Below are 25,816 nucleotides of genomic sequence, written 5' to 3'. Positions count from 1 at the left end.
TGTATCATGTTCTGCAGGGGAGAAAGGGCTCCTTGTATCATGTTCTGCAGGGGAGAAAGGACTCCTTGTATAATGTTTTGCAGGGTAGAAAGGACTCCTTGTATCATGTTCTGCAGGGGAGAAAGGGCTCCTTGTATCATGTTCTGCAGGGTAGAAAGGACTCCTTGTATAATGTTCTGCAGGGTAGAAAGGACTCCTTGTATAATGTTCTGCAGGGGAGAAAGGGCTCCTTGTATCATGTTCTGCAGGGTAGAAAGGACTCCTTGTATAATGTTCTGCAGGGCAGAAAGGGCTCCTTGTATCATGTTCTGCAGGGTAGAAAGGACTCCTTGTATCATGTTCTGCAGGGTAGAAAGGACTCCTTGTATCATGTTCTGCAGGGTAGAAAGGACTCCTTGTATCATGTTCTGCAGGGGAGAAAGGACTCCTTGTATAATGTTCTGCAGGGTAGAAAGGACTCCTTGTATCATGTTCTGCAGGGCAGAAAGGGCTCCTTGTATCATGTTCTGCAGGGTAGAAAGGACTCCTTGTATCATGTTCTGCAGGGTAGAAAGGACTCCTTGTATCATGTTCTGCAAGGTAGAAAGGACTCCTTGTATAATGTTCTGCAGGGTAGAAAGGACTCCTTGTATCATGTTCTGCAGGGTAGAAAGGACTCCTTGTATCATGTTCTGCAGGGGAGAAAGGACTCCTTGTATCATGTTCTGCAGGGTAGAAAGGGCTCCTTGTATCATGTTCTTCAGGGCAGAAAGGGCTACTTGTATCATGTTCTGCAGGGTAGAAAGGACTCCTTGTATCATGTTCTGCAGGAAGGAAAGGGCTCCTTGTATCATGTTCTGCAGGAAGGAAAGGGCTCCTTGTATCATGTTCTGCAGGGCAGAAAGGGCTCCTTGTATCATGTTCTGCAGGGTAGAAAGTGCTCCTTGTATCATGTTCTGCAGGGTAGAAAGTGCTCCTTGTATCATGTTCTGCAGGGCAGAAAGGACTCCTTGTATCATGTTCTGCAGGGTAGAAAGGGCTCCTTGTATCATGTTCTTCAGGGCAGAAAGGGCTACTTGTATCATGTTCTGCAGGGTAGAAAGGACTCCTTGTATCATGTTCTGCAGGGCAGAAAGGACTCCTTGTATCATGTTCTGCAGGGGAGAAAGGGCTCCTTGTATCATGTTCTGCAGGGCAGAAAGGACTCCTTGTATAATGTTCTGCAGGGTAGAAAGGGCTCCTTGTATCATGTTCTGCAGGAAGGAAAGGGCTCCTTGTATCATGTTCTGCAGGGTAGAAAGGACTCCTTGTATCATGTTCTGCAGGGTAGAAAGGGCTCCTTGTATCATGTTCTGCAGGGCAGAAAGGGCTCCTTGTATCATGTTCTGCAGGAAGGAAAGGACTCCTTGTATCATGTTCTGCAGGGTAGAAAGGACTCCTTGTATCATGTTCTGCAGGGTAGAAAGGACTCCTTGTATCATGTTCTGCAGGGTAGAAAGGACTCCTTGTATCATGTTCTGCAGGGCAGAAAGGGCTCCTTGTATCATGTTCTGCAGGGCAGAAAGGGCTCCTTGTATCATGTTCTGCAGGGTAGAAAGGACTCCTTGTATAATGTTCTGCAGGGCAGAAAGGGCTCCTTGTATCATGTTCTGCAGGGCAGAAAGGACTCCTTGTATCATGTTCTGCAGGGTAGAAAGGACTCCTTGTATAATGTTGTGCAGGGTAGAAAGGACTCCTTGTATAATGTTGTGCAGGGCAGAAAGGGCTCCTTGTATCATGTTCTGCAGGGGAGAAAGGACTCCTTGTATAATGTTCTGCAGGGTAGAAAGGACTCCTTGTATCATGTTCTGCAGGGTAGAAAGGACTCCTTGTATCATGTTCTGCAGGGTAGAAAGGTCTCCTTGTATCATGTTCTGTAGGGTAGAAAGGACTCCTTGTATAATGTTCTGCAGGGCAGAAAGGGCTCCTTGTATCATGTTCTGCAGGGCAGAAAGGGCTCCTTGTATCATGTTCTGCAGGGCAGAAAGGGCTCCTTGTATCATGTTCTGCAGGGTAGAAAGGACTCCTTGTATAATGTTCTGCAGGGTAGAAAGGACTCCTTGTATCATATTCTGCAGGGTAGAAAGGACTCCTTGTATCATGTTCTGCAGGGGAGAAAGGACTCCTTGTATCATGTTCTGCAGGGGAGAAAGGGCTCCTTGTATCATGTTCTGCAGGGGAGAAAGGACTCCTTGTATAATGTTTTGCAGGGTAGAAAGGACTCCTTGTATCATGTTCTGCAGGGGAGAAAGGACTCCTTGTATCATGTTCTGCAGGGTAGAAAGGGCTCCTTGTATCATGTTCTGCAGGGCAGAAAGGGCTCCTTGTATCATGTTCTGCAGGGTAGAAAGGACTCCTTGTATAATGTTCTGCAGGGTAGAAAGGACTCCTTGTATAATGTTCTGCAGGGGAGAAAGGGCTCCTTGTATCATGTTCTGCAGGGTAGAAAGGACTCCTTGTATAATGTTCTGCAGGGCAGAAAGGGCTCCTTGTATCATGTTCTGCAGGGTAGAAAGGACTCCTTGTATCATGTTCTGCAGGGTAGAAAGGACTCCTTGTATCATGTTCTGCAGGGGAGAAAGGGCTCCTTGTATCATGTTCTGCAGGGCAGAAAGGGCTCCTTGTATCATGTTCTGCAGGGCAGAAAGGACTCCTTGTATAATGTTCTGCAGGGTAGAAAGGACTCCTTGTATCATGTTCTGCAGGGCAGAAAGGGCTCCTTGTATCATGTTCTGCAGGGTAGAAAGGACTCCTTGTATCATGTTCTGCAGGGTAGAAAGGACTCCTTGTATCATGTTCTGCAAGGTAGAAAGGACTCCTTGTATAATGTTCTGCAGGGTAGAAAGGACTCCTTGTATCATGTTCTGCAGGGTAGAAAGGACTCCTTGTATCATGTTCTGCAGGGGAGAAAGGACTCCTTGTATCATGTTCTGCAGGGGAGAAAGGGCTCCTTGTATCATGTTCTGCAGGGCAGAAAGGGCTCCTTGTATCATGTTCTGCAGGGCAGAAAGGACTCCTTGTATCATGTTCTGCAGGGTAGAAAGGGCTCCTTGTATCATGTTCTTCAGGGCAGAAAGGGCTCCTTGTATCATGTTCTGCAGGGTAGAAAGGACTCCTTGTATCATGTTCTGCAGGAAGGAAAGGGCTCCTTGTATCATGTTCTGCAGGGTAGAAAGGACTCCTTGTATCATGTTCTGCAGGAAGGAAAGGGCTCCTTGTATCATGTTCTGCAGGGTAGAAAGGACTCCTTGTATCATGTTCTGCAGGGCAGAAAGGACTCCTTGTATTATGTTCTGCAGGGCAGAAAGGACTCCTTGTATAATGTTCTGCAGGGTAGAAAGGACTCCTTGTATCATGTTCTGCAGGGTAGAAAGGACTCCTTGTATCATGTTCTGCAGGGTAGAAAGGACTCCTTGTATCATGTTCTGCAGGGCAGAAAGGACTCCTTGTATCATGTTCTGCAGGGGAGAAAGGGCTCCTTGTATCATGTTCTGCAGGGCAGAAAGGACTCCTTGTATCATGTTCTGCAGGGTAGAAAGTGCTCCTTGTATCATGTTCTGCAGGGCAGAAAGGACTCCTTGTATCATGTTCTGCAGGGTAGAAAGGGCTCCTTGTATCATGTTCTTCAGGGCAGAAAGGGCTCCTTGTATCATGTTCTGCAGGGTAGAAAGGACTCCTTGTATCATGTTCTGCAGGAAGGAAAGGGCTCCTTGTATCATGTTCTGCAGGGTAGAAAGGACTCCTTGTATCATGTTCTGCAGGGCAGAAAGGGCTCCTTGTATCATGTTCTGCAGGGTAGAAAGGACTCCTTGTATCATGTTCTGCAGGGTAGAAAGGACTCCTTGTATCATGTTCTGCAGGGCAGAAAGGGCTCCTTGTATCATGTTCTGCAGGGTAGAAAGGACTCCTTGTATCATGTTCTGCAGGGTAGAAAGGACTCCTTGTATCATGTTCTGCAGGGTAGAAAGGACTCCTTGTATCATGTTCTGCAGGGCAGAAAGGGCTCCTTGTATCATGTTCTGCAGGGTAGAAAGGACTCCTTGTATCATGTTCTGCAGGGCAGAAAGGACTCCTTGTATAATGTTCTGCAGGGTAGAAAGGACTCCTTGTATCATGTTCTGCAGGGTTGAAAGGGCTCCTTGTATCATGTTCTGCAGGGTAGAAAGGGCTCCTTGTATCATGTTCTGCAGGGTAGAAAGGACTCCTTGTATCATGTTCTGCAGGGTAGAAAGGACTCCTTGTATCATGTTCTGCAGGGTAGAAAGGACTCCTTGTATAATGTTCTGCAGGGCAGAAAGGGCTCCTTGTATCATGTTCTGCAGGGGAGAAAGGACTCCTTGTATAATGTTCTGCAGGGCAGAAAGGACTCCTTGTATCATGTTCTGCAGGGCAGAAAGGACTCCTTGTATCATGTTCTGCAGGGCAGAAAGGGCTCCTTGTATCATGTTCTGCAGGGTAGAAAGGACTCCTTGTATCATGTTCTGCAGGGTAGAAAGGACTCCTTGTATCATGTTCTGCAAGGTAGAAAGGACTCCTTGTATAATGTTCTGCAGGGTAGAAAGGACTCCTTGTATCATGTTCTGCAGGGTAGAAAGGACTCCTTGTATCATGTTCTGCAGGGGAGAAAGGACTCCTTGTATCATGTTCTGCAGGGGAGAAAGGGCTCCTTGTATCATGTTCTGCAGGGCAGAAAGGGCTCCTTGTATCATGTTCTGCAGGGCAGAAAGGACTCCTTGTATCATGTTCTGCAGGGTAGAAAGGGCTCCTTGTATCATGTTCTTCAGGGCAGAAAGGGCTCCTTGTATCATGTTCTGCAGGGTAGAAAGGACTCCTTGTATCATGTTCTGCAGGAAGGAAAGGGCTCCTTGTATCATGTTCTGCAGGGTAGAAAGGACTCCTTGTATCATGTTCTGCAGGAAGGAAAGGGCTCCTTGTATCATGTTCTGCAGGGTAGAAAGGACTCCTTGTATCATGTTCTGCAGGGCAGAAAGGGCTCCTTGTATCATGTTCTGCAGGGTAGAAAGGACTCCTTGTATTATGTTCTGCAGGGCAGAAAGGACTCCTTGTATAATGTTCTGCAGGGTAGAAAGGACTCCTTGTATCATGTTCTGCAGGGTAGAAAGGACTCCTTGTATCATGTTCTGCAGTGTAGAAAGGACTCCTTGTATCATGTTCTGCAGGGCAGAAAGGACTCCTTGTATCATGTTCTGCAGGGGAGAAAGGGCTCCTTGTATCATGTTCTGCAGGGCAGAAAGGACTCCTTGTATCATGTTCTGCAGGGTAGAAAGTGCTCCTTGTATCATGTTCTGCAGGGCAGAAAGGACTCCTTGTATCATGTTCTGCAGGGTAGAAAGGGCTCCTTGTATCATGTTCTTCAGGGCAGAAAGGGCTCCTTGTATCATGTTCTGCAGGGTAGAAAGGACTCCTTGTATCATGTTCTGCAGGAAGGAAAGGGCTCCTTGTATCATGTTCTGCAGGGTAGAAAGGACTCCTTGTATCATGTTCTGCAGGGCAGAAAGGGCTCCTTGTATCATGTTCTGCAGGGTAGAAAGGACTCCTTGTATTATGTTCTGCAGTGCAGAAAGGACTCTTTGTATAATGTTCTGCAGGGTAGAAAGGACTCCTTGTATCATGTTCTGCAGGGTAGAAAGGACTCCTTGTATCATGTTCTGCAGGGTAGAAAGGACTCCTTGTATCATGTTCTGCAGGGCAGAAAGGGCTCCTTGTATCATGTTCTGCAGGGTAGAAAGGACTCCTTGTATCATGTTCTGCAGGGCAGAAAGGACTCCTTGTATAATGTTCTGCAGGGTAGAAAGGACTCCTTGTATCATGTTCTGCAGGGTTGAAAGGGCTCCTTGTATCATGTTCTGCAGGGTAGAAAGGGCTCCTTGTATCATGTTCTGCAGGGTAGAAAGGACTCCTTGTATCATGTTCTGCAGGGTAGAAAGGACTCCTTGTATCATGTTCTGCAGGGTAGAAAGGACTCCTTGTATAATGTTCTGCAGGGCAGAAAGGGCTCCTTGTATCATGTTCTGCAGGGGAGAAAGGACTCCTTGTATAATGTTCTGCAGGGCAGAAAGGACTCCTTGTATTATGTACTACTTGGAGTTCCGTCTTTGGCACTGAGTTGGGTTTGTTCATTCCGGCCAGTGCACGTTCCGGGATCCACAGACCAACCAAGGACGTGTGTTTTAGCCCTAAAGAACAGCATAAAATGGGCATGGCGTAAGTTGCACCAAAAGTTATGCAAACGCATTGTTTGTGTTAGTCGTTATAAATGATACAGCAGGTCCTATTCCTGCTCATTTTTGTGGCTTGTGTTGTCTTTTTTTGTCATCCTTTCTGCCAATGACAGAACGGCCACTAACAAGGGATCACATTCCCTTGTTTGTGACCCACGAAGTGGTCTTGGACGGTAATAATAATCTGGCACACTATAAGTCTGACGTTGTAGTTTTTGAACACTTTTAGTAAATCTTCCCCCAGTCTATTGAACATTTCTTTACGATTTATCTTTACTTCTTTAGATTACATTGGAGGACATTCAATCCATTTCTAACACCAACAATGCCATCAGCACTTCAGTACCATTCAATGAGAGTGTCAATGAGGCAGTAGGCCAAGATATGAGTCTACAGGAAGCCATGTTTGCATCAAGTCCTGCTGCCAGGTCCAGTGAAGACCATAGACAGGAGAACCTACTGCAGTTGAATTCAAGTGCAATTTCTGGAGATCCGTTAAGTGCCACAAATTTGTCCAATCTCTTTCCAAATACTGACAATAATTCCAGAAACTCAACTAATCAAGATCTTCTTTCGGGTCTTGATGAGAATGTATTTGATGAGATTAATCTAATGTCTCTAGCACTGGAAGAAGGGTTTGATCCTCTGGAAGTTTCTCAGTTATTTGAAGAACCAGACTCAGATTCTGGACTATCCTTAAATTCAAGCCGTAGTCCAACGTCTGCAAGCATATCTGATTCTTCTTCTATAACATTTGGGGAGGAAGAAGGCGCAGCTGGCTATAGCAGTGATTCTGAATCAACCTCATATGATGGTTTAGAGGGAGCAGTAGGAGGAAGTGGTTCTGAAATCAACAAATTTTGTCAAATGGATGACGCCAACTATTACACTGAGATGTCATTACACAACGTTCATCATAACCATACATATAATCAACTGCCTAATCATTCGGAGCCCAGCCCAGAACATCACTATAGCTGGTCAGTGAAATCCAGCAAGGTAAGAAGCTCGTGCGTCAACACAATGGACAAAAACCTCAGTCGAGATGAACGTAGAGCAAAATCCTTGAGAATCCCATTCTCGGTGGATGAAATTGTGAGTATGCCTGTAGAAATGTTTAACAGTATGTTGTCTAAGCATTATCTGACCGAGAGCCAGGTGTCTGTTATACGAGATATACGACGCCGGGGTAAGAATAAGGTGGCTGCTCAGAACTGTCGCAAGCGTAAACTGGATGTCATTCTGAACTTGGAGGACGACGTGAATCAGCTGAAAGTTCAGAAGGAAAAACTACTGAAAGAACAAGCTCATTGTAGTAAGTCGGTGAACCACATGAAGCAAAAACTAAACGACCTCTACCGAGACGTATTCAGCCGACTACGAGATGAGCAGGGCAGACCTGTCAATCCAAGCCAGTACGCCTTGCACTGTAATAGCGACGGCAGCATCATGGTTGTCCCAAGGAGACTATTCAAATCGGAGCAAAAAAAGGATACACAAAAGGAAAAGAAACAAAAATGAACAAACCATCTAAAAATCATCGGTGGCATGAACTAAAATGCTGTAAATTGGGAGAGATTAACTAGACTTTGGAGATACTTTGTTCAGCTGCCAGCTTGAACGTCTTCTCTGGTCTCGAAGAAGCTGCTCTTGCCCTCCTCGACCGGCACTAAACTTGTACAGACCTCCTGGTATGCCACAAATGAATATCTGCATGGTCGTACAGTATAACCCGTTATTTGCAGCTTTCTTTTCTTTATGCGTATAGATTTAAATTAACAATAAGACCGCTATTGAAAGAACCAATCATTCTTAAGTTAAAATGGGGCCAATTTTCTGGTAAAATTGGATTTTTTTTTAAAGATATATATAATATGGACATTTGGCATATCGACAAAAAAGAGCTTGCCACCAGAAAAAGTTGATAAAATACAAAGTGACCTTAGATTTAGTCTGTCGCACTGGAGCACATTGTTCATGTCAAGTTCTGGCTTAACCTTTTTATTGTGTTCTTTATGTTTTTTTTATTTATACATATGGTGTGTCTATGGAGCTATAAATTATGATTTGTATGATTTTTTACACTTTTGTTCAACTCTGTTTCAAGAGGTCCTGGTGGCTGATCGTGTTTTTCGTTACGTGTTGAAGACTATCATTTCTAGCAGGCTGGAGTTGCTTCTTTTCTGTTATTTGATATGTGATTTCTCCAGTGTACATGTTGGCTGACAGAGTATTTTTTTGTACCATGAGAATATTTGCTAAAGAAATGTTAATTTACGATACTGTTATTTTGCATTTATACTACAGGGATATACACAGGTAATTCCAGAAATCCACTTTGTTAGACTTTCCCCCCTCCCCCACAACTATTTTTTCCCTGAGGTTGTCTTACTTTTTTTCTTAATCTGAATAATTTTGTAAGCCATAAGATAGCACATCTTGGCTTTACATAAAGAGTGAATGGTTGGAGGAGATTACTGATAAATGGATGCCCCCTTTAAAGGGACAGGTACGCAAAATTACCTTATTACACGTGACCGGGATAGGTGATAAATAGATGATTGGACCCAACTAGATGGGAATAGGTGATAACATAACAACTAGCGATGGCTATGATTGGCACCAACTATCCAATCATAATCATTACTAGTTGCTATGGGTGATATTTTGCCGGTTTGGCTGTTTGGCCAACAATTTGGCAATACAAGCAGGCCGTGCGGCTGAACTCGAAAGGGAACGCTGGTTTCGCTCATTTCTAGTGATTTGTGTGTTACAGGCCTTCCTCCTATCTTGCTGTGCAGGGAATTCTTTTGTAGACTAGTTTAATATTTACATAAATATAACTGCAACATGTCAAATATACCTAAAGCTTCAAATATATCTAAATTTATGTAGCTGACAATTACACTATTGAAATATGAAGCAGTAATTTTAACCAATACTGAGTAATAATATAGAAATTCAATGCCCACTGTATCCATGCAGACTGTATGTCACACTATGATAATAACCTTATACTAAAGTGATCGAACTGACACCGGTACCATACAGGGGTTTAGGATTGAACTTCTGTTCTCACACCCACCGTATAACTATCTCTAAAGCAGTGGTTCTCAACCTGTGGGTCGGGACCCCAGCGGGGGTCGCCTAAAGCCATCGGAGCCGCAATTTTACTATGTTTTTACTGCGAGTTGCATGGTTTGGGGTCACCACAGCATGAGGAACTGTATTGCGGGGTCACAGCACTAGAAAGGTTGAGAACCACTGCTCTAAAGGCTTCTCGAGGAGGAGTTGTTTGAGAAATGTAGGAGTTATTGATGAGGCCATCCAAAGGGGTCGCCCACTTTCAGAAACTAATGGATATTGTTTTTATACTGAAAAGTTATACAGATTCCTTATATACTTTCTGTAAATATTCCTTGGGGTTTTTTTTTCTAGATCTCTGGTTGTTGTTATTCAACGGGAAGCTTCATTGTTTACTTCCTGTGGACAGAAATCTGTCCCTAGTCATGTGATGTCACACAGGTGCACGGCTCGTTACAGTAATCAGAGCTGTGTGTTATAACGAACCGCGCACCTGTGTGACATCACATGACCAGAGACCGGCTTCTATCCACAGGAAGTAAACAATGAAGCTTCCTGTTGCGGAGATCTACAAAAACCTGGTATTGATACAGAAAGAATATTGGAAAACTGAATCAGTTTTAATTTCTCAAACAATATCAATTATTTGCTGAATATGGACAATCCCTTTAATAAATTTCTACATTTACTTGCATGTCTGAAACCATCTTGCAGTCAAGGCCTGAATAGTAATATAGCAGGGCTCACAAAATATTATGATATTGTATATCAATTAGTGGACAAAGCCACAAGTAGGACCCTCTTCTCTTCCAGGGTTTCTGCAAACTGAATCTTCAAGTATCTAAAAAGATTTTCTCAACAAAGCAAAGCGGATGGTCTCAACAAAGAGGGTGGTGAAGGGGGTGAAGATCCTTTGGTATCTGGAGTAGTAGAGGGGTTTAGAGTCACATCCTGGGTGGTCAAGGGCAGGAATGCAGTTAACATTATAATTGTTTGACTCTCCGGCAGCACATAACTTCTTGACTGGTGAATAACAGACTGTCCACGGGCTAGATTTCACAGACCAAGTGCGAATTTATTTGAGTCCCTGCTATAAGCGGGATCACAGTCTGGCAAGCACAGACTCCATGCATCATATATCACTATGAGTTCAGAGTACTGGCCTGTAAACCTGTGACCTAAGTGGACCAAAGTTGGTGTCCACCACTGGGTATAACTATTGATACACCAAAAAAGACACCATCATGGCTGACTTGTAAGATTATGATAATTAGCCATTGTTGGGTGTTTCCTCTTCTGTATTATCTATTACCGAGTGTTATAGTATAAACTTGTCACATTTCTGTTTGCAAAGCTTAAAGAGGACCTGTCAGGTCAAAAAACACTTTAGCTGCTCATACTAAAGTAAGCAAGTAAGCCGCTCCCTAGCCCTCCACATTTATCACATTGTTAAATCTGAAACTTTATCAGAACATACCGATAAGCTAGGAAACAGTCCACTACAATCGTCGGACCTAGATTACAGCGGTGCGGAGTATTCATGAGTATTCGTGCCACTCCCATACAACATGCCGGTGGTGACTGCCAGGCTTCATGCCGCAGTCACCGCCTCTTCTGACCGCCCCCTCATGAATATGCGGCAGCGCTGTAAGCTACATAGTGGATTGTTTCCTAGCTTATCAGTGTGTTCCCATAAAGCTTAGAGATTTAACACTGCGATAACTGGGGGAGGGTTGGGGTGCTTCTTACTTTAGTATGAGCAGCTATAGTATTTTATTGTCCTGTCAGGTCCTCTTTAAAGTTCCCTTTTATTTCAGTATAAATGTCTGTGGATATAGCGACCAAATAACTGCTACTCATAAAACATTCAGATTATTTAAAGTTATTTTTTTGTTCTTTTTTGTTTAGGGCCATGGTGCTACATGTTAAAGCTCACAACTAGGACATTTTACACAAATGCCTTTATGATCAGTCCACGTTTCTGACAGTAATTGATCTGTACAGGGGATATCAACATATAAGGGGATCTAATTGCAGAGGATTGGCTAAAAATTTTATCGCTAGGGGGAGCCTTGACCACACTCTAATCTTCTTTCTGTCTTGGTAAATAATTGTATTCCCCATAATATAACAATTCTGGAACATCTTTTATTACGGACTCATGCAGACGGCCATCTGCTGCACCCGGGCTGGAATCTGGAGAAGTGGCGCTCACCCCTTCCCTCTCTATAGGAAGCCGAGTGGCGTGCCCCAAATCAGGTCAAAAATGGGACCTGCTTGGTCATAGTGTGATGAGACGTGATTTGTGCACCCTGACCGGGTGTACTAGACTTCTATGGTGGCCAGTTTACAGGCTCTGCACGTGGTCGTGTACACTCTTTGTTATACTGTTCCCTCTCTTATTCCTCCTAAAAATATATTGAGATATTTGTTTCTCACAGCGGGTTGTCCTTCATCCTCTGACACTGTCCAGTGAGTACATATGGAATTACACTTTTTCCGGTCATTATGTGATCTTCATTTTTAGAAGCTCTCATCTCTGCAACCTGTATTTCTAGTCTGCATTGTTCTCTGTGCTGGTAGATGATACCCGTAGCTACTGTGACCCGCTGTCATCTGACACCTCAGTGAACTTTTCTCTGTCTATCTGTCTAGCAAGATGGAATTCAGCAGAGATTTTAGATTCTAGAGCACATAAGGAGGGAAGAGAAGATATTTTCTCTTTCTGTTTAGCTAGCAAGAGGATGAAAAGAGTGTCAGGAGTGTTGAAAATGTACTTGGCATATTAATGTATGGCTGGTTATAATCTTCAAGGGATGTAAACGATCCTTCCCTTTCCTTCTAGTGTTGCCATCGTCAGTGTAGGGCATAGGAAGACTGTTGATGGGACCTCTGGCACAAATGGTGCTTAAAGGAAATCCACCACTAACAAAAAAGGCTACAAATACTCACCCCTGCTTCTCTTCACCTTGATCCCAGCGCACTCCGGGATCACCTAGAAAACAAACTTATAATTAGCAGCATGGAGCTAATTAGGCACGTCCCTGCATTTCCATGCTGGGAGAGGGAAGAGATATCACGCAAGAGGTGTGACTTAATGCCTCTCGCATGGCATCACCCTGGTCTTCAGCCTGGGATAGGGAGGTGACAAGGTTGTGCATAATTAGCAGCCCGGAGCAAGACTCGCACAGGACATATATATGTTATATATATTATATATATATATATATATATGTTACATTTGCTGCAGATGATACAACCACAGGTCACCAGATTTTACCACTTATTAGTATTACAAGGTACTATTTGTCTTGTATCTGGAGAAACACAAGTGTCAGTATGATTTATATACTGCAGTTAGAACTTACTCCTCTAAGGAACAATGGGGATGTATAGGTGTTACATTTATAGCATATTCTCTTATAATATACACAGATATATTCTCTATAATCCTTTGCTGAGCTAGCTTCCCTTGTATGCCCATATACAGTACATTGAAGGGTTGTGAGGTCATGTATATATATACATGACCTCACACAGATCACTAAAATGTAATATATGGGCCGACCTAGAATACAGAGCAGATATAACAGTGTATCACTACCTAGAAGGGCAAAATCTATAAGTTCCTTTACAGGAAGTGGATTGGTCACTGGATCTCAATCATTTTCATACTTTTTATCCGCATGGAGCATTGCCTGTTATCAGTCTCCATACGCTTCTTGGTCTCTCTAGTAACTTCCCTGCCTTTAGTAACATGTGTGTTATATATGTGGTAGAATTAACAAAAAAATTCTAATTATTAAAAGTGATAATACCAAAAACTATAGCGTAAGAGGTGCCATGCAGATTTGTTAAATTGCTCCGATGATGGCTCACATTTATTAAAGCCCCTGCACCAGTTCAGTGCAATCTGCTTACACATGTATGTATGAAGTGTCCACGAAACATTTGTGCTGCTGCAGTAATGCAGTAAAAGGTTTGTGCACTCTGTTGGAGCAGAGCAGGGGGCGCCAGATTCATGAATCTGGTGCCCCCTGCACACTCCACAGTGTTTTTGATAAATGTGGGCCAGTGCCTCTAAATTTTATCCTAGAACAAATTTGTAACCTTAAAAAATTATTCTACCTAAGCATAAAAATGACCTGTAAGTGGTTATAAGGGAATGGAATATTGGGCACAGACAATAGATGTTCTGTTTGCATGTGCTTCCGGGAAATGGAGGAGGCCGTGTACTAATAACTGTATGCAACGCCCCCTCCATGATAACCACTCCCATATGAGTGGTTGGAGGGGCATGCCGATGACATCCTCGTTTGCATGAAACTACGGAGGAGGCGTGCATACAGTAATTAGTACACGGCCTCCTCCATCCCCCGGAAGCCAACAGGATATGTGACCTAACAGGAAGTTCGAGTCCTATGTGACCCACAACTCCTGCCAGAAAATTGAGGGATGAATGAAATATGGGTTCCCTATTAGGGTTTTGGTATTTATGGCAAATATGGCAGGGAGAAATAAAGTGTTGTCTTACCTTGTAATATTAAGAAACTTTACCAGGGTAAGTACAAGACCCTAGTGCAGTGATGGCGAACCTATGGCACGGGTGCCAGAGGTGGCACTCAGAGCCCTCTATATGGGCACCCTTGCCATCACCTCAGGGCAGGGTTCGCCAGACCGGACTAAAGGCCTCTTGCAGTCCCAGGCAGCCCAGGAACCTAGAAGGAAGCTACAATGATAATCCAAACTTCTTCTCCTTCTTTCCACTGTATTGGTGTCCTCAGGTGCCTATACAATTTAAACCTGTGAAAGAGCAGGGAGTAATAAGTTACTGCTGAAATTGTTGCATTGGCACTTTGCGAAAAAATATGCAGATTTTGGTTGTAGTTTGGGCACTCGGTGTTTAAAAGGTTTGCCATCACTGCCCTAGTGGTTATCATGATCTGGGCGTGCAAACAGTATATAGTACAGGGCCTCCTCCATCCCCCAGAAGCCAACAGCATACGTGACATAACAGGAAGTCCCAAGTCCTACTGCCGGGGGTCATGTGACCCACAACTCCTGACAGAAATGGAGAAACTTGAAGGGGGTGAGTACAATATGGCTGACTGTATTAGGGCCTTGTACCTACCCTGGTAACGTTTCTTGTTAGTAACCTACACCTTCAATAAGCACCTTTTTGATATTAGGTGAGACAACGCTATATTTTTCCCTGCAATTTTTGCCAGCCCTTAGATTCTTTTCACATGGCCTTTAGGGTATTGGCAGGAAAATAATACCAACAGAGGTGTGTATGCAAAAGGCAAACTTGGCTAATGTAATCCTACGAACACGCTTGGCCTCTCTGGTAAAATATATAGCCTGTAGTGACAACCATTCACGTTCATAAAACTGATGTTGTGTGGCACTAGTCTTGGTGTCTACGATGCATTTTTTCCAGTCGTATATAAAAAAAAACCACACAGAGATTACGTGGTCTGCACATGGACGTACACTGAATTCAATCTTCTTTATTCCTTAATGAATCTTAGGGTAGTTTCTATTTCCTTTAGCCCACCATGAAAATAGACCTCCCTTTGTTGTGATACCATAGGCTAGATTCACATTGTGTTTTATGTATATGCTGAGCGTATATGCCCGGAAAGCTCCCGATGTACATGCTCAGCACATACATAGACTTATACTGGCAGGCGGAGGGATAGTTTTTTGTCAGTATATGACTCGGCAAAAGGAGGATGGAAGGATGAGCAAGCTATGTGTTACTCAGTGGTGGCCACTCAAGTATATGGGGGGGGGATAGGGGATGCAGCAAGACTGCACATCCCCTCCCCAGCATCCGCTGAACAAATACATCACTCAGCAGAAGGAAGGTCTGGAACACCCCAAACATCGGCTGCAATCAGTCACCGGCTGTTCCGCCAATGTACACTCCCACTCATCACATCAATCGGGGGAGGAGGGAGCAGGAAATATTCCTTAGTATAAGCGTACAGTGGGATATGTCTGTGCCATACGTTGTAAGAACAGGTTGGGAATCTTCCTGGCAAAAACAAGGTATGAACGTAGCCTAAGGGTCTATGTTACTGGTGCCCAATGAAAATTAAGCCCTATGTAAATTCATACAAACCACCACTGGGAACAGCCTAATGGTGATTGGATCTTCTGATGATCTGGTGAGATCCTTTTTTTTTTGTGTGTGCATTTCTGTGGGCCTAGACTGATGCATTCCTGCATGGAGCCTACTGCTGGTTGACGGACATAACTGTGCCACCTAGATAAGTATTCTACATTACTGCACTAGAATTGGGGGACAAACAGACCTGCATCCAAATTATAAGCCGACTCTGCACTACTGTATCTGACCCCCGAACGCTCTGTGACCCGGGATAGCTGGGGTCACCGATAAGGAATGATATTCCCATGTGTGATGCCATCTACAGCCAGTGAAAGCCCATAGTGCTGTGTGCGGGGACATGGTTACTTGACTGCTACTGTAAACTCTCGGTGTACTACTTTAAGGGTATGTTGAAAATTTTAAAAAAAAAGTAACCAATAAACTGCTTCTTTGGAAATTTTGGGTATTGAGTCTGTGTTTTTGTAAAATAAAAAAAAAAATTATTTCCTTTTATTGGCACATGATATTGGCGCAGATATGAATCTGCGTCGTGCACCTTGCTAGAGAAAAGCGGCCTGTGTAAGGAGAGGGAGGAGACGGCTGCAGGTTCTGCAAGTGAGTGCTGTGAGAAGAGGGCGTTCAACACTGGGGGGGAGATTTATCAGAGTTTGTACAAACAATGAAATAATTGCAATTAATTCCCATTTTGCGCCATCTCCACGCAAAGTGGTTGTAGAGGGGTGTGAAGATGCCGCTCCCCAACTTTTCCAGTAAAAATTTAGGGTTTGGGATACACTCTCCGTATAAGACTACCCCTTTCCCCACCCGCACACGGTAAAAATAAAAGAAACATCACATGTGATTTCAATAGGGTCATTTTAATTCATTAAAACCTTCTTTACAAAAAAAAAAAAAAATCTTCATTTCGCCACCTTCCGGCTCCAAGAAGTTTTTTTTATACTTCGGTGTACGGAGCTGGGTGACATGCCATTCCTTGTGAGATGACGTCTTCATTGTTACCATTTGGAGGACTGTACGGCCTTTTGATCACTTTTTATTTCGGAAAAGTGGTGTATCAGACATTTGGGCGCTATTTTCCCTTATGGGAAATTTGGGCATTTTGGGATGCAGTGATACCTAAGATGTTCGATTTTTACTGTTTATTTTTATATCAGTTCTTGGAAAGGGGGTGATTTAGATTTTTTTAGACCCCCTAGGATACTTTAAGCCAAGGTTTTCTGATACTACTATATACTGCATATTACAGTATTACTAAGAGACAGACTTCCCATTACTATAGCTCACAGCCCAGTGAGATGACATCAGTGGGGGAGGGAGGAGCTGTACAGGAGCACAAAGGTGGGGGCAGAGGAGTGAGCAGCACATACAAGTCACATTGTTTCTTTTACCCTTTTACCCCTTAAAGAGTAACTTAAGTTTTTTTTCCCCCACAAATCAATAGCTCTTAGGAGGTTATCTCTATGCAACAGTTTCTTTGCTATACCCCTCAGACAGTGCTGCAGTAGTTGCTTCCTTTCCCTCTGGTGATAAGACCTGGAGTCCTGTAGTTTGTTTATCTGAGTTTCATGGGAGATGAGGGGCTGCTGTTCACAGAGGAGGAGGTCATATGACAAAGCTCTCTCTCTCTGTATGAAGCAGAGCTTGATGTGTTTGACTGTGGATACAGATGTCTCCTGCACAGAATAGTTAGGTACAAGATCTCCCCTGTTCCCCATCAGTTCCTCCATCACAGTCTGTGATACTGCAGAACTTTGTCTCTCTTGGCCTCATGCTGCTCCCCTCCACCACCTTGTCATCTGCAGTATCAGATCTGTGCAGATAAGCTGTGCTGATAACCCTCAGTGCTCACTTGTAGTCATAATACACAGACACATACTTACAGTAGTCTCTGTTCGGGTGCAGTTAAGAACTACCCTTTCCTCTGGGCTATTTTCTAGCTATAGTCTGTGCCAAATCATCAAAACAAAATAAGCAACTTCAGCTCCGAGTAAGGGTACATTCACACAGCGGTATGCCCGCCGTGCGGGCATACCGCCGTGTGCTGGAGAGGAGGAGGAGGCAGCCCCTCCTCCCTCCATAGAGAATAGCGGCGCACGGCCGCACACACGCCAAAAGATAGAGCATGCTCTATCTTTTTGCGGTGTGCGGGCCGGATCTGTGCCACACATGTGTGGCACCGCATCTGCGCCTCGCCGCTATTGCCGTCTATGGGGACGTACATGCGGCCGCAAATTTGCGGCCGCATGTACGTCCCCGCAGACGGCCATGTGAATGTGCCCTAAAATGTAAATAGAAATTTAGCATTACATTCACAACCTGACACATTTTCAGAACATTACTACAAAGGTATCTGCACACCCTTCTGTCATGAGGACACCACATCTAGATTAAATGAAATATTATAGAAAAAAGATGGAATTAGTCTTACCGGTAATTCGGTTTCCACTAGTGACCATGACGGCCCCCACCTGGAGGTTGCTCCTTATATCCTGTAGGGACAGGAAGTCACAAAAGTTTAAAAGGCTCCTCCCTAGCACCCCACACCAGTGTCTACCAAAGTACCACTTGGAAGGATGTAAGTGCATACACCTTTGGACCCGTTACCAAGAAGGAAGGAAGGGAGGGAAATAATGGGGGGCCGTCATGGTCACTAGTGGAAACCGAATTACCGGTAAGACTAATTCCATCTTTTCCACCACGTTCCCATGACGGCCCCCACCTGGAGACTTACCAGATTACCCATTATTTGGGAGGGACCACTGCCTGGAGAATCTTTCTGCCAAACAACAGATCGCTCTGAGAGGCAATGTCCAGGCGGTAGTGCTTTGCGAATGTAGAGGAGCTTGACCACGTGGCTGCGCGGCAGATCTGGTCTAAGGATGCGCCTCTTTTTTCTGCCCATGAAGTTGCTATGGCTCTAGTAGAATGAGCTTTAATACATTCTGGTAGGGAAGTGTTAGCTGATTTATAACAAAGTATGATGGTAGATTTAATCCACCTGGCTAGTGTTGCTTTAGAGGCTTTACAGCCTTTGTTTTTACCCCCAAAATTTATTAATAGGTTAGAATCTTTCCTCCAACTTTGTGTAGCTTCTAGATACAGAAGCACAGTCCTCCTAACACAGTGATGGCGAACCTTTTAGAGACCGAGTGTCCAAACTGCAACCCAAAACCTAATTACTTATCGCAAAGTGCCAGTACGGCAATTTAACCAGAAAACTGACGGTAAAGTTTAGAATCAATTTACACAGGACTGCCTGAGCTCGGATTCCAGCAGTCCTATACACACTGAAACGCCACTTTTACACCATTTTACATCACATAAAAGAGTAATAAAAAGTTATCAAAAGGTCCCGCAGTCCTCAAAATGGTAGCAATGAAAACAACGGCTCATTAAGCAAAAAAACTCACACCTCCCCAGCTCCGTGCACTAAAGTTATTAGCGTCACAAGATGGCGAAACTATTTTCTTTTTCGTACACTGTTTTAATTATTGAAAAAGTATTAAAACACAATAAAACCTACAAGTCTGGTATCACTGTGATTGCATCGAACCAAAGAATAAAGGAGACAAATGATTTGGAGCGCACAGCGAAAGTATTAAAATCTACAGCTTCCCAGTGCACGACATGGAATAATAAATGAGAAGTAAAATATGTTACGCAAAAAATAATCCCTCACAGAGGTATATATAAATGCACATATAAATATATAATATAATATGCACATACATGAATACATACATAGAAATACATATGTTACTTACTCTTTGGTTGTCCAAGGTGGCGGCCATGCTGGCGGGCAGAAGTTCAGGTGTCTGTTGTTCCGGGGGAGGGGGGGGGGTGTCAGTAGGGTAGATGGGTAGAGGGTGGGCGGCCAGAGTTAGGGCTGGGGGGGGGGGTAATGCAGCATCTGGAGTTCGGGGCAGTGGGGTTATGAGGTATTCGTTCCAGGGGAGGGGGTGATGGGGGGCAGTGACCAGAGTTGAGGGGGGGGGGGGGTAGTGAGAACGGCCGGAGTTCGGGCAGGCAAATTGCAGTAGTGGGCGGAGTTTGGGCGGGGGGGGGTTGGGAGAGGGGGTGCGATAGCGGGCTCGGGAGAGGGCGCGGGGGGGGCTTGTGATAGCGGCGTTTCGGGCCGGTTGCTTAGGGCAGGGGCGGGAGCGGGCAGGAAATCAGCCTCCTGCTGATCTATGCCCCGTGGATGCGCTGAACAAAAAAAAAAAAACTCACCTCAGACTCCGCGTTCCTCTGGCTGATCACTGCAGCGCACACGGAGTAAGGTGCACAGCGCTGGCAGCGTAATGACATCATTATGCTGCCAGCGCTGGGACGCTTACTGTCCTGTGCGCTGCAGTGATCGGAGTGACAGAGCAGGAAGTGTCAGCGCCCTGCTCTGTCATGGCCGTTAGCAGTATCGGAGCATAGCTCCGATACTGCTAACAGCCATGACAACCAGGTGTGGACAGTGGTTGTCCGTACCTGGCAGTGGTTGGGAGGATGGGGCGCGTGCCAGCAGTGAGGGCTCTGCGTGCCCTCTCTGGCACGCGTGCCATAGGTTCGCCACCGCTGTCCTAACATCTAAGGTCTGCCATTTCTTTTCACCGTCTGTTTTAGGGTTAGGATAGAAAGAGGGAAGAATAATTTCTTGTTTGCGATGGAAGTTAGATACCACTTTTGGGAGAAACAAGGGATCTAGTTTAAGGACTATTCTATCCTCTAGGACTCTTAAGAAGGGATCTTTACATGAAAGGGCCTGAATTTCTCCTAATCTACGAGCTGTAGTGATGGCTATAAGAAAGGCTGTTTTTAGTGTAAGGCTTTTTATGTTTTTTGCCTCTAGAGGTTCAAAGGAAGGCCCTGTAAGATGGTCTAACACCAAGGAAAGATCCCAAGGGGGAGTTTGGTTTTTAATGTAAGGTCTAATACGGGAACACCCCTTGATAAATCTTTTGACCCACTGATGGTTGGCCAGGGGAAAATCAAGAAAAACACTAAGTGCAGAAATCTGGACCTTGAGTGTGCTTGGCCTAAGACCCAAGGAAAACCCTGACTGTAGGAAGTCTAACACTTGAGCTAGGTTTGGGGTTCCCAGAGAGGGAGGACGGTCTCCGCACCAGGAGCAGAATTTCTTCCAGATCTTTTGATAGATGGCATTTGTTACTGGTTTCCTGCTTGCTTTTGTGGTGCTGATAACTTCACTAGAGAGTCCTCTGGCTGTTAAGAACGACCTCTCAGGATCCAGGCTGTCAGATTTAATTGTTTTAGGTTTTGATGATATAATGGCCCCTGTGTGAGAAGGTCCTGACGGTAGGGAAGATGATATGGATTGTCTATTGACATTCTTTGAACAGCCGGGAACCAGCTTCTTTTCGGCCAAAATGGAGCAATGAGTATTAGAAAAATCTTTTCGGATCTCAGTTTCTGCAGCACTTTTGGAATCAAAGATATAGGGGGAAAGGCATAGACTAGACCTGTTCCCCATGACTGGCTGAGAGCATCTAGGCCTGATGGAGAGCCCCTGGGATCCAGAGAGAAAAATAGGGTCGTCTTTTTGTTTTGGAAGGTGGCAAACAGATCCAGAGTTGGAGTTCCCCACAGGTGGCAAATCTCCAAAAAGGTTTCTGGATGTAGAGACCATTCGTTTGAGTCCAGTGCGACTCTGCTCAAAAAATCTGCTTCTGTATTCTCTATCCCTTTTAAGTGGATTGCTGAGAGGGAGAGGAGGTGAGATTCTGCCCATTTGAAAATTTGGCAACATAGATTCGTCAGGCTCTTTGATTTCGTTCCCCCTTGTCTGCGTAGGTAAGCGACCGTAGTCGTATTGTCGGAGAAGATTTTGATATGTTGACCTTCTATGGATTTGTGTGCAGCTTTTAGCGTTTCTAAGACCGCTTTCAGCTCTCTGAAGTTTGAGGACATGGATCGGGATTGATTGTCCCACTGTCCTTGAAGATGTAGGTCTGGGAGAACTGCCCCCCAACCTTGCAGGCTTGCGTCTGTCTGTATTGTGAGAACCGGGGAGGGATTCCACCAGACCCCCTTCCTTAAATTTTGGGGATTTTTCCACCAATTTAACGAGTGTTTTACTAGATAAGGGATTTTTACCTTGTGATCTAGATGTAGTGGATTTTTGTCCCAGATCCGGATCGTCCAGGCCTGCATGATTCTCGTATGACTTTGTGCCCAGGCCACGCACTGGATACAGGAGGTCAGGAGTCCCAGTAGACTTAGAGCTGCTCGGATGCTGCAAAAGATTTTCTCCTGAAAGAGACTTACAGATTGTTTTAATTTTTTGCACTTCTCTTGTGGCAAGAAGGAACTCTGTTTCATTGAGTCCAGTACTACCCCTAGAAATATCTTTGTTTTTTCTGGAGAGAAATTGGATTTCTCCTGGTTTATTACCCAGCCTAAATCCTGAAGGAGAAGTAGAGATGTCTGTAGGTGACTTTTTAATTCTACTTCTGTTCTGGCCACTAAGAGCAGGTCGTCTAAGTAGGGTACTATTACAATATTTTTCCTTCACAGGTAGGCTACCGCTTCTACCATTATCTTGGTGAATATGCGTGGAGCTGATGAAATTCCAAACGGTAGTGCCCTGAACTGGAAATGAAGGATTTTCCCCTGAGGGGATTGAACCGCAAACCTCAGATATTTCTGATGGTTTTGGAAAATTGGGACGTGATAGTACGCGTCTTTGAGATCCACTGTACATAGAAAATAATTTTGACCTATGAGAGGTACTGTAGATCTTATTGACTCCATCTTGAAATGTTTGGTTACTATAAATTTGTTCAATTTTTTTAGATTTATAATTAAACGGTACGTGCCGTTCGGTTTTTTTACTAAAAATAGAGGGGAGTAGAATCCTTTCCCTTCTTCTGACTTCTGTACTGGGACAATCACATTCATGTGACACAGCTGCTGAATGTTGGCCCATAACTGAAGATTTTGAGTCTTGGTAAATTTGGGAGAAATCTGGAAGTTTTGAGGGGGGGAATGGAGAAATTCTATCCTGTAACCTGATTTTATAATCTGCCGAATCCAAGGACTCGGAGAAATTTCCTCCCATTTTGTTACAAAATAAGAAAGCCTCCCCCCCACCTGTAAGTCATTGTCTTTTTTGTTTTTGGTCAGGGTTAAAGAGGTACCCGCGACCTGCTCCGCCTTTTGCGTAGCTCCACCTGCCAGTCTTTCCCTTTCCTCTATATTGGGTTTTATTTTCCCTAGAGGGGCGAAAGGAAAAAGAGGGTCTTTTAGGGGAAGGTTTGTTAACTGGAAACCCCTTTTTTCTGTCCGCAGCTTTTTCCAGGATAGAATCCAGTTCGCTGCCAAATACGAATTCTCCCTGAAATGGAATTCCACATAACATGGTCTTTGATTTAACATCACCGCCCCACTGTTTTACCCATAATGACCTACGGACTGAGTTAGTCAGGGCCGCTTCTTTAGCCGAGAATCTTAAGGCTTCAGCAGATGCATCGGCAAGGAATGCGGTAACGGATTTTAAGAGGGGCATGGACTCTATGATGGATTCTCTAGGGGTTTTATTTATAAGGTGGTTTTCTAATTCTGAGAGCCACAAAAAGAGGGTTCTAGCTACAGAAGTGGACGCAATGTTTGTTTTTATGTTTAAGGAGGATGCTTCCCACGCTTTTTTCAAAAGGGCATCAGCCTTCCTATCTAAAGGGTCTTTAAGCTGTGCAATATCCTCAAAGGGAAGGTCAGTTTTTTTAACCACTTTGGTGACCTGAACATCTATTTTAGGTATAGAGTCCCATAAAGCATTATCTTCAAACAGTAGTCTATTGCGAAATTCTTTAGAAACTGATATTCTTTTCTCTGGGGCTTTCCACTCCTCTAGAACTAGATCTTTTAATGTGTCTACCACTGGAAAGACCCGTTTCTTTTTATATTTTAGTCCTCCGAAGAGTTCAGACTGAACCGAGGATGGTTCAACCACGTCCTCGATATCTAGAGTATTTTTTAATGCTTTCAATAGATTATCCAGTTCCTCTGAGGAAAATAGATATTTTGCCTGATTTAGATCTCTAGGTTGAGTCTCTTCAAAGTCATCCTCCACTTTCTCACTAAGGGATCCTGAGGGAAAATCCGAATCCTCTTCAGAAGAGGATGTTTGGATATATTTAGTTTTTTTCTTAGGGGGTTCAGGTAAGTGGGCCGCAATAGATGAGGATACTTCCTCTTTAATCACTGATCTTAATTCATCTATTAAAGAAGATCTTTCCTCTTTGAGGATTTTATTTAAGCAGTCTGGACATAAACTCTTTTTATAATCCTCTGCCATTTTTGCATTACACAGCCCACAACGTTTGGAAGGCTTTTTAACTGGTTTTTCCCTCTCTCTTGGCTCCTTTTCTCTGGGCTCTTTCTGATCCTTGCCCTGAGAAGGTACACATAATAACAGCCATTAATACATAGAAAAGCTGAAATGTGACAGAGGTAGCCCAGGGCTTGTACTTACAGGTACCAGGACCTGGAACACGTTAATCGCTTCATCTGCCATGTGGAGACCAACGCCATATGCCTGAGGCTTGGCGGTTTTATGTCTGGGCTCCTCCCCCACCCCCTCCGGAGAGACCCGGAAGTGTTACCTGATTGGATGTCCGGACCGGAAGTTCCTCGTGATGCGCCAGAATTTCGCGCCACAATGACTCGATGCCGGAGCGTGCGACAGATTTTCCCCGAGGTATGCCGCTTCCAATTTTCCTCTTCCCCGGAGCGGAGAACCAACTTTTGGCCGCCGGCCCGGCAGGTAACTTTTCTGCCCCTGTACTCTATTCTTCTTTCCCCTTGCTGAACCCAGCATTAGCCGCGCGGGACCGTTGGATAGGTTCTAGCAGGGGAGAGTACAGGGGACGGGGGTGTCTTTAGGTCTTTTCCCAGCACTTAGGAAAGTGTGGGAGCGGACTGGTTCCTAAGAACCTTACCATTTGTGTTCCTCAGATAGGAAACTCTTGCGACTTGTATCCCCTAGGGACAGGAAGACACTGGTGTGGGGTGCTAGGGAGGAGCCTTTTAAACTTTTGTGACTTCCTGTCCCTACAGGATATAAGGAGCAACCTCCAGGTGGGGGCCGTCATGGGAACGTGGTGGAAAGTTATGTATTTCTTGCAGTCTGCACCAAGTTTGTAAACAGATTTTTATCTAAAAAGTAAAAGAATCTGCTGTTCTGCCTCAGTGTTCTAACATTTTCAGAAAAACTAGTCTTTATACACATCAATATCCAAGATTTGTAAGCACAACAAATGTGGGGGGGGGGTAGAGCGTCAAGCACTTCAGCTGCTAAATCTGGGACGAGTAGGCTGAAAAAGGTTCTGCAACTACTGTGCTATGCTTTCTCCTGACCCGGCTTATAATTTTGATCACTCATACAATAGCCTATAGCAGGGGTGGTGATGCCCCAACCACTGAAAGTCACCGATGCTGGATACTCACACATCCCCTGCTTTCTTTCCATGTCATAAGAAAGAAGATGAGATAATGCAGTACAGAGGTCCGGGCTGTGAGAAGCTGAACTGGTGGGTGAACTTTCAGTTCTGCTTATTCCATTTAGCCTCCTGTGTCACCCAACAACCCTTATCCTCACTGTATACCGGCTGGAGCCCAATCCATAGCAGACACTCCTGTATATAGTACTGCACCATTGCTTACACAGGACTGTCTCCTTTATATGAAGGGAAAAACAGAAGTCCTATGTAAATTACATACATAGGACTGTTGCCTCACGCTCCCTCAGGCAGTCCAGTAAAGAGTATAACTGACAAATTTTAGCAGCAGTCCATGGTAATCGGTGGAGTAATAGGCTGCAGCAGTCCTGGGTATACAGCGTTGCATGGTGTAAAAGCCATTCGAGTAACAGATGCTGCATCTTATTGCACCATAGGTTTCACTAGGCGGAGGCAGATACACCCTTCGTCCCTTACATGGGACTGCTGCCTCTTACTCAATGAAAAGCAGCCATGTGTACAGTATGACATGTAACACGGGATTGTCTGCTGGACATGAAAGAAAAAGTAGCCCTGTTTAAGGAAAGAAAGCAGGCAGCCTGCAGCAGTCCTGTGTAATAGTTTATGTCTGATATCCCAAAAGTTGTGTGAACTTAAACAGGACTGTTACCCCAGTACTTTCCTAGTTATGTATTTTTTTTTTTTTAAATCACTATCATAGCACTGCAGCAGATTTTCTAGTCATCTATTTTGGCATTATTGGGCTTCAATCACATTATATTCTTGTGCATACACGTATTATTGTAGTTGTAGCAGTCCTGTTCCAGGGAGCCCCAGAGCAAAGCTTCAAACATTTATCAAAGTTGGTC

General features: G+C 44.4%; 1 protein-coding gene across 1 annotated transcript in view; it reads left to right on the top strand.

Moving 5' to 3' along the window:
• NFE2L3 (NFE2 like bZIP transcription factor 3) overlaps positions 1 to 15,916 on the top strand; it is a 41,340-nt gene extending 25,424 nt beyond the window's left edge. The window contains exon 5 of the mRNA XM_072153750.1: positions 6,546 to 15,916. Within this exon, the coding sequence (XP_072009851.1) occupies positions 6,546 to 7,781 (1,236 nt within the window). The 3' untranslated portion in view covers positions 7,782 to 15,916. The remainder of the gene's footprint in view (positions 1 to 6,545) is intronic.
• Positions 15,917 to 25,816: the final 9,900 nt, after the last annotated feature.

Source organism: Engystomops pustulosus, chromosome 5 (genome assembly GCF_040894005.1).
Source record: "Engystomops pustulosus chromosome 5, aEngPut4.maternal, whole genome shotgun sequence".
Classification (NCBI taxonomy): Eukaryota; Metazoa; Chordata; class Amphibia; order Anura; family Leptodactylidae; genus Engystomops; species Engystomops pustulosus.
Note: the sequence above shows the minus strand (reverse complement) of the source record. Positions and strands in the feature narration are given on the sequence as shown.